General features: G+C 46.9%; 1 protein-coding gene and 1 long non-coding RNA gene across 6 annotated transcripts in view; one reads left to right on the top strand and one right to left on the bottom strand.

Moving 5' to 3' along the window:
• The window catches only part of LOC135318518 (uncharacterized), a 53,901-nt gene extending 47,561 nt beyond the window's left edge, over window positions 1-6,340 (top strand). For 3 of the 4 annotated variants that reach the window (XR_010376648.1, XR_010376649.1, XR_010376651.1), the window contains 2 exons: window positions 56-2,879; window positions 4,791-6,340. This is a non-coding gene — a long non-coding RNA (uncharacterized LOC135318518). Of the gene's footprint in view, window positions 1-55; window positions 2,880-4,737 lie in introns of all 4 variants that reach the window. The other variant, XR_010376650.1, reaches the window with a different exon arrangement.
• On the bottom strand, window positions 2,754-12,449 carry LOC105104546 (tyrosine-protein phosphatase non-receptor type substrate 1-like). Of its 2 annotated transcripts, none has more exons than XM_064475823.1 (4): window positions 11,444-12,449; window positions 10,106-10,426; window positions 6,526-6,834; window positions 2,754-2,851 (listed from the first exon to the last, which is right to left on the bottom strand). In XM_064475823.1, exons 1-4 carry the CDS (start codon window positions 11,730-11,732, stop codon window positions 2,817-2,819), a joined length of 954 nt encoding a protein of 317 aa, XP_064331893.1. In that variant the 5' UTR covers window positions 11,733-12,449; the 3' UTR covers window positions 2,754-2,816. The 2 variants fall into 2 exon arrangements, with proteins under 2 accessions (XP_064331893.1, XP_064331894.1); XM_064475824.1 differs by having other exon boundaries at window positions 2,838-2,978.
• Window positions 12,450-14,356: the final 1,907 nt, after the last annotated feature.

The raw sequence follows: 14,356 nt of genomic DNA on the forward strand, positions 1-14,356 counted from the left end.
AATCAGGCAGAGAAGGAGGCTCCACAGTAAAGAGTTATTCATCTTATGTTTTCAGAGAGATTGGACAGAAGTAAACTTGCTCCCCACCTCGGGTGTCTCCCCTGGGCCCCTCACCCCATTCATGGTGATCCCCAACTTAGGAGCCCCAGACAAACTCACAGATCCCAAGAAGGATCCGTGGTTGTGAGCTGTGGCCCAAAGTCCCAAGCCCACCACCCAAGGATGTGTCTCGCTTGAAGTCTCACCCTGCGTCAATCAAGAGCTACTCAGCTGGAAGAAAGAAGAGCGTTCACCAGGGCTGCTCAGCTTTGGGATGGAACCAGATCTGCTCCTGAAATTACTCCCTATTCCAGCCCTTTATTGATGTAACTGGTGAAACAGCCAAATGCGCAGTGCAACGTGGACGTCAGAACTTGTATGGCCTGCATCCAACAAAGGGATCATTTTCTTGTTTTAAGAGAGGAAGTGAGTTGAAATTACTCTCACAGGCGTTTATCTCAGAGAAATGAAAACTTGTCCACACAAACCCAGTGCATGAATGTTATGCCAGATTCCTTTATAAAGCAGATAACTAGAAAAAGTCAGAATGTCTAATAATAAGTGAATGCTTTAACAAACTTCGGTGCATCCATTCCAGAAAATACTACTCAGTAATACAAAGTAATGAGTTATATATGTGTGCAACAATTCTAAGTTTCTTGAAGGTATAATGTTGAGTGAATAAAGCCAATCTCAAAATACCAATTCCACTGATATAATATTCTCGAAATAGGATCCCAGGCACCTTTCTCTCTCTCTCTCTCTCACACACACACACACACTATAGTGAGATCAAAGCATAAATGAAGAATAAAATTTGATCAATTATTGCAGACCTTTTTTTTAAATAATAAAATCTCCAAATTATACCAACAGTCTGCTTTGTGGGACACACCAGAGGAAGAGAGACTCTCCTATATGTGCCAAGGAAGCAAAGATATGAATATTTGTGCAAAATTGTCCTACCAAGGCATTAGATAAAACTCCAATATCCATCACAAGAAAAATCAATACACTGGCTTGTTTTTACAGTAGAAACCATAGAGCAGTGGAAATCAATGAAATTGAGCTACATATATCAGCGTGAATGAATCCCACATACTATGTTAAGTATAAAAAATAAAAGTTCCAGAATGCTGTATACAGCATAGTAGCATTTATATAAAATTTAAAACATGCAAGTAATATTATACATTGCTTCAGGATTTATACATATGTTTCAGAAGTATAAAATCACAATACACACCAAATACAGGACAGTCATTTTAAAAGGAACAACAGACCATTATAGCAAAATGTTAACAGTTTGCAAAGATAGCGTGGTAGGTAGGTAGGTCCATGGATATTTTTATATTATTCTTTATAAATTGCAGAATAGAAAAATGCTTTTTCAACTTAGTGATTTTAAATCTGTATGTATTCAGATGAAATCACACTTGCAAAAGCTCTGAATTTTTAATACAAAGTAAAAAGTGCTCTGAAAATAAAGGGTTGTTCATGATCAGGAGCAGGATGGAAACCTGTTTTCTTGATCAACTTGATTCTTTTTGGGGTGGAGACAGGGCCAGTTTGAAGTTCAGTGCATCAGGGTCCAGACATCCCTGATCTCCAAGACCAAAGTCCATCCTTAACTCAGCTCCAAAGCTCAGAGAGAAGGAACATAGGAGGTTGTGTAGAAGAGAGCATGTGTGTGGTGGAGGTGGGGGTGGCAGAGTGAAGGAGAGAGGGGTCTTGGGTCCGGTCCTTACACCTTCTCTCCATTTGAGGCCCTTGGACAGGGCAGGAGGCAGTGTCGCAGGGCATGCAGAAGCTGTAGGGAAAAACATTCATTCATTAAGTCCACAATGTTTGTGCACACACTCAATGTGGCAGGCACTCTGCTTGGCCTGGGTTCATGGCGCACATCAGAAATGAAGCCCATACCGACTACACCCACTTCCTGAGTTCTGAACCCTCCCCCATACCCACATTCATCTGTGTTACTAGCCACTCCATCCAAGTCCCCCAGAGAGGCTCCATGTGTTGATTTTTGGAAGACTTGAATCATTCCAAAGATATAACTGAATATACAACAGTTTATAAGGGAGAGGCTTTTTGGAGTTTGGGTCTCAAAACTTTGATTTTTATCCCACCTTCACACCTTGGACCCAACCTCCAGGGTCCCAGAAAACTGAATTGGAAAACTTCAAATTTCAGGGCTCTAAATAATGCATGAGAGTTGAAACCCTCTGAGAATTCCAAGACACATTTGGAGAAAATAAGATTGTTCACAATCTTTCCTTGAGGCTGGATCATTGATGTGACTTTGTGCGCTCACTCTGGACTCCTCTTGCCAGCCCAGGAAAGGGGCCCTGATCTCCCTCCCTAAGGACTAAGGCTGCCATCAACTCACCTGTTACAGGTTCCGCCACCTGCAGATGTAAGTGACCACGAAACCGATCACCAGCAGCACTTTGAAACCCAGGAGGAAAGCCACAAAGATAAGGGCAGGCGTCGCTGGACCTAAGGGACAACAGGCAGAGGTGACATCAAATGGGGCTCTGGGATTTAATACGTCACTCCACCTGGAGACAGAAGTGACCCAGTTGCTCACAGGATTTGAGGTGAGCTTACCTGGGTTCCCAAGGGGCGTGTCTGTGCTGTGGGCTTCTGTGGACAGTATGAGGCTGGCCTGGGTGGGAGGCTGTGCCTCGTGCTGCACCTTACAGGTGAGCACACGCTCGGACCCCTGCACCGAGGCGTTCACCAGCTGCAAGCTTTCCAGGGTGTAGGTCCCATCACTGTTCTGCTTCGGCGTGGGCTGCTTCGCTCCCTGGAACACACGGCAGTTCTCCATCCAGGTGAGACGCACGCTCTGGGGGTAGAATCTCTGCACGTGGCAGGTAACGGCCACCAAGTCCAAGGAGGGTGAAGCCTGGGACACTGTCACTGCAGGGGAACTGGCACAGCCCAGGGTAATCAGACAATGACTATAGGAAGTTCATGTTGGGCACTGGGGGGCTCCTTGAAGATGGGTCATCTGCCCAGAGGAGGAGTTAGGTATTGGTTAACAGGTGTGTGAATGAGTAATCACATGATTGCATGAGTGTGGGAATGCATGAGTGAATGCGTGCCCGAATGGAAGCGTGGAATCATGAAACCACCCTATCTTCACTTTCTTTTTCCGTTATGGTCATAAAAGACGAGAAGGTGACCCTGAATTCTATTTGAGAACCTATGAACCCATTGACTCCATGACTCCATGACTGAGGAAAATTCACAGACTCTAATCTTTATGACTCCAAGATACTAATATTTAACATAGGAAGGAACTTAGGTTTGGAGAAGTTAAGTTTTTGCCCAAGGTCACAAGGAGCAAAGCTGGGGTTACACCAGAGACAGTGTGTTTTCCCGTTTGCTATTCTGACACTCAAATTATAAGGCTATAAGCATTCATGATTGCTGGCTTCTGGAATTATGATCTGAACAATTCTAAAATTTTTTCACTCAGATTTTCAGCTGTGACGTAGAACGTATGCGTACTGAAGAAAACTGAGGGGATTTAAAATACTAAAAAACTTTCAGTGGTTCAGTAGAATTCAAATGAACACACAGCATGGTGCAGTTCTCACACTAAACCAAGGGATGGGAGAGCTGGGTTCTGGTCCTGCACTGACACCACAGCCACATGTGAGACCTTTTGCAAGTCACCTTCCCTCAGTTTCCAAGACCCTTATTGTAAAATTGTCCAAGATGAGATCATCTCTCATGGTCCTGGTTAAGAAAGGCTTCAGCTCCTGGTCTCGTAGAGAGAGTAACTCCTTATGCAGTACAATTTGAAAGAACTAAGGGTATGTTTGTTCCCCTAAATGTTGTTTCTTTATATTCAGCCCACCTCAGCCTATATAGTTCTATCAATGATGCTGTAATGGGTGGGACAGCCAAGGCAAGACACCATCCCCAGGGGTCACTCTCTGTTTGGTCTTTCCCAGGGAGCCTTACCAAGCAAAGAGCAGGACCCTGAGAAAGTGTTGAAGTCCTGGTAAATGAGGTGGTGATGGGGAGAACAGGCCAGGGCAAAGCACCACCAAGCAAGTGTCATGGGCTCCAGGGGGTGACAAGGATGAGTAAAAGGATGGAGGGTCTCAGATAGACCATTCCAGCCACCAGTGAGTTATCTGGGCTGTAAGGTGTCCAGGGCAGTGCCGGGAGAACAGAGACCTGGGCACCACTGATAATAGCAGTTTCTATGCACTTGGCTGTGTTTGAGTTACTGCGTGTGTATCATTTCATCCTCACAAAACCAAACGACGGAAACGCAAACAGCTACTTGATATCAGAAAAGAACAACAACAAAAAGCCACTTAGAAGGATGCTACACAAAAGCAGGCCTCAGTTCAATGAAATTGTCAAAGAGGAATTGGTTGAAACTGCATCTTAAAAATTATTTCGATTATAAAAATAATTTTATTTAATTTACATTTTAATTAAGTATAGAATATAATGACAACTATGCACTAATTCTTAGAAGGAACGAGTGTTGGGAGCGTAAGGAAGTTGGCATATTTTTTTCCTAAACACTTATACCAAGTGCCATCAAATCCTTCATTTCAAACTTCACAATCATTAAAAGGTAAATTTTGAAAAGTGATGTGAAATTATTTGACTGTTCTATGAATTTTAAGGGGCCTTGTTTAATTAAAGTGTCCTCTTTTGAAGTGCCCACAGAGCCATTAGGATCACAGATTTTTTTTTTCTTTCGTCTTTAAAAGTTGGAAGATTCACCTGGGATCCCAGTAATTCCCCAGCACCATTTACATCAATTACTTGAAGTACATTTTGCCAGACCTCTGGTTTCACTTGGCAGTGGATGTGGATTCTGTTCGCTCAGTGCGGTCTGATGTTGCCACACTTCAATCAAGGCAAGACCCACCTGCTAGAGCAGAGGGATTCTAGGCTCCACAGCTCCTCCCTCAGCCACCTGATCTCAGGGCAGTGATGTGGGGCGATGCCACATCTCACCTGGGATTCCTGAAACACTTCCCCGATGTTCTGCCTTGATTTCTCCGTAACCATGAAACGGCACCCAGCTGGTGCAGACACCTCCTCCGTGGGACAATCCTGAGGCAGAGTCTACGCAGTTCCTCTGAGGGTCCCCAGGGACACTGAGCATCAGTCGTCCACAGGGGCACCCAGTTCAATAATTCACCCCATTCCCTGTCTCACTTTCCCCGTCTCTTACCCCAGCCTCTCTCGATCATCTCCCCACCACCTGCGCCCAGGACCTAGTTTCAGGTTCTGCCTTCAGGGGAACCTAAATAAAGACCCCCACAAAGATATTTCCATGATGGGAAACCCAACTTGAGATGCAGGCAGTGTTGAGCAGGGAGGGTTTAGAGTAGGGGCTAATTTGTAAATAATTCATTTGTGAATATTTTTATTATCTATGATTTTTGCATCTCTACACAATTGTCCAAACTCCAGGGAATTATATAAAAATTCTCAGATAGGGAGGACTCCCTGCGTTATCATTTTCCTATTTTACAGTCAAAGATGCCAAGTCTGAGAGACCTGGCGTAATCAGCAGGTGGTCCCACAGCTGGTGAACAGCAGAGCCAGATCCTGAATTCACGTCAAAGGCTCTCCCTCCCTAGCTTCACACCCTTGGGCAACCTTCCCTTCTTAAAACCTCAGTTTCCTTCTATAAACCACGAATGGGACAAACAATACAGGGCAGTTGTACACAAGAAATAAGCCAGTGAACATGATTGTGTATACTGACTGTGCTGTCCTCATTGCAGTCATTAATATCAATATTTTATTCATGCAAAATGATGTGCTTCCTCCCACGATAATAGCAAAAAAAAAATGAGGGAAATATACTGTAAACTTTAAAAGGCCTAGAAATATTTCAGGAATTAATTTTACTGCTGTGCAACCTGGGACAACTCACTTCCCTCCTCTGGGCGTTAGGGTTGTCGTAGGCAATGAGATGGCCGCAAAGATTCCGTCTAGGTGTGATCTAAAGGAATTATTTTTACCATGTGATTTATAGACCTGTCAAGCATTGATCCAGGCCAGGAAAAGCAAAACCACCAAAAAACAGATGAAAAATTAGGTCCTGACCCAGATATGAGTAATGATCTAAAGGCATCATTGCATTTAAAATTTAAGGATTCACAAAGGCCCTTAAATCCTCTTTATATAGAAATAATTATAATAATAAATTAAATTCCCAGGAGATGTTTTGTCTCAATTTTACAAATGAAAAAACTGAGTTCTGAGAGGTGATGTGAATAGCGATAAAAATGAATAAGAATAACAAATGCCGCTTCTCCGTGTTAACATGAGTAAGAGATGTGTTGCTTACTTTCCCAGTATCATTTCACTGGGTCCCTGCCACAACCAAAAAAGGGATGTCCCATTTATCAGTCGAGGAAACTGAGGCCCAGAGACATCACAGCCCAATTCTGCACTAACCAGTCTGAACAGAGAGATAGTCCTTACCACGGAGGTACTGGTCCAGGCTGATGGTTTTCTGGAAAACCAGTGTAGACCTGTGCTTGACGTGGCAGAGGACGAGGGAGGGCACGTCGTCAGCTTGCAACGGGACGAGCACACTGCTGGTCACATTGTAGCTGTTCCCCAGAGAATGGATGCTGGTCTGGGACTTTAACAGTTTGTGGTTGTTTTTAAGCCAGGTCACAGTAACCTGACCTGTGGGGAATCCGGGGTGCGTGAACGTCAGCTGGATGCTCGAGCCTTGCTCAGATCGCTGGAGGGGGCCTTTTAAAGCATAAGAGTGGCCGCTCCTGCCTGTAAGAGAGACCCCGCCTGTGAGAGGACGCAGAGGAGCCAAGCCCAGTGCGAGCAAATCCTCAGTGTCTCCATCTGGAAGCCCCATTGCCCCCTCTTCCATAGGGTATGAAGATTACATTTTATAGGAGTTCGATTTTGAAGCTGATACCAGAGACCAGACAATGAAACTACAGGGACCACAGTGGTTTATAAGGAGGCCAGACTCCCACCCACACCTCACGGCCAATACCGCATCTCACGACCCTGCTTACTGACCCACTGAGTTCTTGCTGGAACCCTGGGAGGTGGGAGCCAGTGTCAGCTCCAAGCCCAAAGCCTAGGTAACTTGTCCAAGCTCCTCAGCTAGTCAGTAGAGCCCAGGCTGTTAGCCAGGCAGTCAGGGCCCAGGGTCAGCACCTAGTGACCAGGCTCAGCTCTGTCCTCAGTCCCTGCACAGGAAAGGGTGTCTCACTGCTCCCAGGACAGGTCATATGAAGGCAGGTGACACAGAGAAGAGGTAGGAGCATAGGCTTTGGGGTCACACTCAGGCCAAATTTGCATTCCCAGCCCCTCCACTGGGGGAGCCTGAGCTACTCAATGCTCTAAGCCTCAGTTTCCTCATCTGTAAAATGGGGGTGATTCTTAATTCTCAGTTAATAAATCCAGTAAAGCAACTAGTGTAGAATACTACGAAGCACATAGTAATCTCTCTATAAATGGTAACTATCATCATCACATACTCACAACAACCATCTAAAGAACTGTTACTAATTGTATTTCTTAATGTTAGGGAATGAAAAGGCTCAGAGAGGATTAGTGACTCGCCCAAGGGCCACACAGCACACAGAACTCACATTCCAATCCCAGGATTCAGACTCCAAGTCAGGGGCTCTTTCTGTTACATCACAGCTGCCTCTACTTCTCCAGAGTCGTCCCCATAATAATCCATGAACTTCAACATTTTCCTACTTTCAACCCAGCTCTGGGCTGGGCACCATGGAGCCTGCTAACAGTCATCAGAGAGCACCACTGTGCACCCCATTGTCTGGATGCCAAGCTGGGGGTTAAGGAAAGGAGTCCCCATTTCGTCCGCACCTGGTTGGCAGTAACAGTGCTCATTGCACAGAGGAGAAAACTGAGCTCAAAGAGGGCAGTGCTTTGCTAAGGTCACAGATGGCCTGTGGCAGCCCTAAGAGGTGACACTGATCCACTTGAATCCAGAGTGTGGCCACCTCCAAACATAAGAGCCAGTGTCAGCTTCAAGGCTGTGAAGGTCTCAGGACAGAGGTGTAAACAATCAAGCCGCTGGTCAGGACTGGCAGGAGGCCAGTATTTTCAGTGTCAATTGTGGGAACTGAATGATGTGGGCAAACATGATAATTCAGGAAGAAATAAATTTCGGATTAGAGTATTAAGAGGGAGATGTGAGAAAGACTTAAGGTAACACTAAGATTTTGTTTTTAGGCAGGATGGAAGAAAAAAATACAGAAAACACATTGAATCTGTGAACAGACAGCCCTGCCTTCTAACCCCAGCTCTGCTATTTGAGACCCCTGAGACCTGGTCCCTCTGCTGCCTATCCTATGTCAGATAACATATGAGGACGCCTGGTACACAGTAAATGCTGTACAGGGGGCAGCCAACATGATCAGAGGCCCGGAGGTGGGAGTGTGCAAGGGGCAGAGAGCTGAAGAAGGGTTTTAGGGGCCAGAGGGGAGATGTAGCTGCAAAGGCACTCTAACACCAAATAGAAGGGGACCTGATGTGAAAAAAAGGAAGTTGCCCTTCCCTGCTGAAGACCACAGGGCACGTCAAACAGCCGTACAGGGAAGTGGGCTAATTAAAGTGATGTTCCCCGGCGGTTAACCTTGCAGCTGTGGGCCAGATACATGTATGCAGGTGAAGGAGAAAAATTAGAGCAGAAAAAACTCAGCGTGAGTCAAAAAAGAAATACTGTTACCTGCTTCTGATCAGAAAAAACTAGTTTGGAGTTTTTCACTCAGATCTGTATATCCCACTGGGTGGATGTTTTTCTTATTTCTGCTGGACAAGCTACTACACTAGAAACTGACACATTGTAAACTGACTATACTTCAGCTTAAAAAAAAAAAAGGTAGTGGGGTCATTCCCCCCGAGAATTCTTAGAGCAGGCAGAAAAAGCCAGTTCTTTCAGGGAGAGATGAAATGCAGGGTCAGTGCCCCTGCTATGAAGACGTGTGGTTCTGCAGCCCAGCATCCTGTCTTCCCTTTCGCTGGTGGTGGCTTGGGCTGTGATAACCGGCTGCCAGCGCAGCCGCTCACGCTGCCTGTAGGGAGCTGTCCTAACCAGCTTCCTGTGGTTCTGGAGAGCTGTCTGTCCACGCTCTGGCTCATCCTTGGCTGGGCTAGACCCGGCCAATTCTAATCCTCCCTTCTCTCCACCTCTCATCCCCTCTGGCCCAATCATTCATTCTCTAAAGCTGATTCCAGTTGGACCAAGGAAAGCAGCTCGGTTTCCAGGGGCTGAACTGCTGGTGGGCAGCTCCCCCTAGTGGAGAACATCGTCTAGGACACAAAAGGCAGATAGAGAGATTTGATCAGGGTAGGGGAAAGGAGAAAAAGAAGGAAAATGAGGGGCCTGAGAGGGAAGAAAAGACAAAGAAGAGGAGGAGAAAGGAGTGGGAGAGAGCAAACCCAGTAGTAGAGAGAATGAGAATCTTGCACCTGCACCTTCCCTGTTTCCTGGCTCAGACAGTCAAGAATTCTGGCCTCTCTTTAAATTGACTTCCAGAGGGACAGGGGATTAGGTCAGTGGTAGAGCGCATGTGTAGCATGCATGAGGTCATGGGTTTGGTCTCCAGTACCTCCCTCAAAGAAAGAAATAAGTTGATTAAATAAATATTACCTCCTCCCCCACAAATATAACTCAAGAATAAAAAAAATAAATAAGTTTAAATTTTCTTCCAGAAACTGTCAGCTGAAACAGTTAAAGTCTTCCTAGAAGGGACTTTGGTGTCCAGCTGCCCGTAATCTTCCCGCAGAGAACTTTCAACGAGTACATGGAATTGGGGAAGGAAGTCCCACTCCGTCTTCTTGAGGAAGGTGTAGGAAAGGGAGGAATAGAATCTAGGGGTGAGTGCCTGAGAGTATTATCATCAGCCCACAGCATCCCCTCTTCCTTCACCTTCATCCCTTGCTGCCCTGAGTCCCTGACCTACTGCTGTCCGTACTCCAGGCAGAGGGCAGGTGTTTTCACCCCTGACCTTTTCAGCTATGCTGCCCAGAGAGGCTGGTGAGAGGCTGCACCCACCTTTCCCCAGGCTGGGTGCCTGAGCCTGCAGGGTGATGTTGGCTTGGACCGGGGGCTGCTCATCCTGGACCACCCAGCAGGCAAACTCACTCCCGTTCAGCGTGGCCTCTGCTTGCCAGGTGTGCTCCAGAGAGTAGGTCCCATCTGGGTTTCTGGTGACTGGTGGGGACTCCACGGTCTGTACCTTGTGCCTGTTCTCCATCCAGGTGAGGTGCTGGTGGGAGGGATAGAAGTGGCTCACATGGCACATGAGATTCACTCTCTGATGCACATGGATTTGCATCCCAGAGGGCTTGGTGGTGATCTTCAGGGTGGGGACAACTAAGCACGGAAACAAAAGAATGTCTGTTGAAATTACCCCTGCCTGTTCTGTCTTCCTCTCTCAGGAGCCAGCTCTAGATCTCTCACTCTTAAATTAGTTACCTGTATGAAAAAGAAGGAAATCAGGGGGGAGGGTATAGCTTAGTGGTAGAGAGCATGCTTAGTATGCATGGGGTCCTGGGTTCGATCCCCAGTACCTCCGTTAAATTAAAAAAAAAATCACAAATAAATAAAGCTAGTTACCTCCCCCCAAAACACCAAACAAACAAAAAACAGAAATGAATTTTTCTTGTATGCTCAATGTAAGGCAAACAGAGCTAAGCAGTAATATTCATTAAATGTGCGTAGGGGTACATGGGTGTCTGCTGTATTAGTTCCTGTTTGAAATGTTTCATATCATGAAATATTATTTTAAGAATTATCAAATATGATTCCCATGAGAACAGGGACAAAATTTTATTCATCTCTGTAACCCTAGCACCTAGAACAGTGCCTGCCACACAGTAGATATTCATTGATGAATGAATTCATTTATGCTGAATAAATATTAAATATCTAAAATTAAAAACAGTAATGAGGTTAACAGAACAAAGATGTTTGGAATGGAAGCTTCGTCAGATAATGATAAAATAAAATCTACATAATGATAAAATAAAACCTGCATAAACAGCTTACTGTGTGGCCAGCACCGTGCCAAGGTGCTTTGTAAAAAATAGCTCCATTAATCCTCACGTGAAACCTACAAGGCAGGTCTTAATTTCATTCTCAGAGGAAAAGGAGGCACAGAGAGGTTAAGTAACTTACCCAAGATCACACAGCTTGTGAAGCGGCACAGTCGGGACTAAGCCTAGGTGGTTGGCCTCAGGAGCCCGTGCCTTTAACGCCTCTACCAGGATGGCCTCGGCCATGAGGGATTCCAATTTCCCAACTGTGAAATGCCACTTCGCAAAAGCCCTAAATTCTCCAAAAGCCAATGCTATCAGAAAACGCTGCCCCCACCCTCCCTGGCTCACGCACCTCGGAGCACTTGGGAGAGGTTCATGCTCTTCCGCAGGGGCTCCGCCAGGTGCCTGTGGGTGACTTCACAGGTCATCTCCGACGAGACATCTTGGCGGTCCAGGGTCACCCACACCTTACTGGTGACTGTGTACTTGGCTTTGTCCTCAGTCACCAGGCGCTGAGCTGAGGCTGGATGCTCATCTCTGTCTTTCATCCAGGTGACATAGAAATCGGAGGAGCCGAAGGGGCCAGCGGTGCAGTTGAAAGCCACCAAATTCCCGGGGGTTGTCCTCTGCGTGGGGCCCATCAGAGAGATGGAGGGCTGCGCAGCTGGGAAAGAGAGCGAGCCGCATTGCACACTCTGCAGTCAGGAAGAAGCGCCGCGGCGCGGCAGGCCCTGCGGACTTCCTATGCGCCCTGTCTGGTTCCAGCCTCGGGGAGCTTATAGACAGATGCTAACAAGTCAGCAGGCAAATACAGAATTACAACTGGGCCTCCATGACTTCAGGGAAACCCAAAGAGCGCAGATGTAGGAAATGCCTGGAGGACTTAATTATAGAAAGGTGGTAGGAGAAGGGTTCTTGGAGGAGGTGATATCTTGAGCTTAAACGAGGAATGGGGGATTTCCGGAAGATGGCGGAGTAGAAGGACGCTCATAGGTCACCCTCTCCCACAGATACACCAAGACCCACAACTACAGACCCACTCAGCCAACCAGAGCACCTGTGGAACTCCGACAGAACATCGCCCTCTTCAAAAGATAAAGACGCCAAAAATCTGGTAGGAGAAAAGGAAAAAAGAAAGAACAAAAGGCAAAGCAGCGCGGGACGGGTCCCCCGGGGAGGGAGCGGCAAAGGAGGACTGGCGCTCGCTCGCTGGGTCTCCCCTCTCCAACTGAGAGGCCAGCGGGACGGAGGGGGAGCCTCCGAGGCTCGGATCTGTACAGAACTAACAGAACAGATCTGTTCTGACTAACAGAACTAAGTTAAACGGGCACAGAGCGTCCCCCAGGCACCCAGCCTGAGACACGGGCCGGCAGCGGCGGGCAGGGCCAGGTTGCACAAGCCGGGCGGAGGACGGAAGTGGCTGCACGGAGGCAGCCCCGTGGGAACGCAAGGGGCTGCGCTCCGTGGCTGTGGGTGCACAGGGCAGAACAACCTGGGCCCTCCATAAAACAGCAAGGTTGATGTGCTCTCGGGGGAAGGGTGCACACCCCCATCTCTGAAAACCCGCGGAAAGTTTTCGGGGGAAGAGAGGCGGGGCTCAGGCACAGCCGCCATATCCTCCGCGCTGAGCACTCAGGCGGGGGCGGGGGCGAAACCTGCATCCGCACCGAAGGGCTTAGCAGCCTCAAAGGCCAGACTGAGACTGGCCTGCAGCCCGGGGCAGATAGGATCCTTCCATCCTGGTCCCTCAGAGAACTTGCTCCACAAGGACAAACAAGGAGCTGGGTTTTGGCTCGGAGCAGGGACAGGGCTGTCCCTCGGTCTTCCCCGAGCCCACCCGCGGAGCGCCGACCAGGGCGGAGTGCGCAGCTGCACAGAGCAGCAGAGCTACCGGCGGCGGTGCAGGTAGAGCCAGAGCGGCCCCCCGCCTTTCGGGCAGGAACACAGCCCCTGGCCGAGGTGCTGGGAGGGGGCACGACCCGCCCTCCTACCCGGCCAGTCTGCAACATCTGACTGCGGCATCCGGAGGGGCAGCGACCCGCCCGCCTACAGCAGAGAGCTGCACCTGACCCAGTGTTAGGAGGAGGCGCGATCTGCTTGCCGACAGGTGCTGGGAGCAGCACAGAAGAGGGCGCCAACGGAGGGCCTCTGAAAACAGCAAGCTGAGCTTCCAAAACAGGACGAAGACAGAAAGACTTCCCATTAAAAGCACACAGACTCCAGGAGAACACCGACAAACCCCCCCCCCCCTTTTTTTTTAAATCTGTTTTTACCTGTTCTATTTTCTATTACTCTCTTAATCTTTACTTCTTAATTCATTTTTATTTCTCTTGGGTTTTGATGTCCTGCTATTGATTAGACACAGGTTTCAAATACATCTATTCATCTCCCTCCCCCCCTTTTTTGTAAAGGTTTCAAAAGGACGTCTCAACTCGATTAATACTCTGCTTCAACTCACTCTTCTATTATTCATTATACACTGTTTTCAAACCCTCTTTCTCCCTTCTTTTAAAATTCTTTCTCTCTCTCTCTTATTTTTTTTTTCTTTTTTTCCTAAGTTCTATTCCTAAATAGGCATCAGATAGATAAAATCCTTAAGGACCAAAATAAACAGCTGATACTCCATAAACCACAGTGCCAAAGAGGTATGAGCAAGATGAAGAAGCAGAAAAACCTTTCCCAATTAAAAGAACAAGAGAAATCCCCTGAAAGAAAGATCAACAAAATAGACATCGATAGCCTACTAGATCAAGATTTCAAAAAAGGAGTGATCGAATTGCTGAAGGAATTAAAAGAGATAGTGTTTAGAGATATAAAATATGTCAAAAATGAAATTGAAGCTATAAAGAAGAGCCAAGTAGAATGGGTAAACTCATTGACAGAGATGGGGAATGATCTAATAGCTATGCAAAGCCGACTAGATAATGCAGAGGAACGAATTAGTGATCTAGAAGACAGGGCAATAGAAAGCACCCATTCAGAAGAACTACAAGAGAAGCAAATAAAAAATAATGAAAATAGCATAAGGGACCTATGGGATAATATAAAGCGTCCCAATCTTCGCATAATAGGGGTCCCAGAAGGAGAAGAAAGATCAAAGGGGATTGAAAAGGTTTTTGAAGAAATCATGACTGAAAACTTCCCAAACTTAAAGAAGGAATCAGATATCCAAGTACAGGAAGCTCAGAGGGTCCCAAACAGGAAGAACCCAAATAGACCCACACCAAGACATATCATAATCAAGATGGCCAGAGTCAAGGATAAA

This window comes from Camelus dromedarius, chromosome 18, assembly GCF_036321535.1.
Source record: "Camelus dromedarius isolate mCamDro1 chromosome 18, mCamDro1.pat, whole genome shotgun sequence".
NCBI classification, from domain to species: Eukaryota; Metazoa; Chordata; class Mammalia; order Artiodactyla; family Camelidae; genus Camelus; species Camelus dromedarius.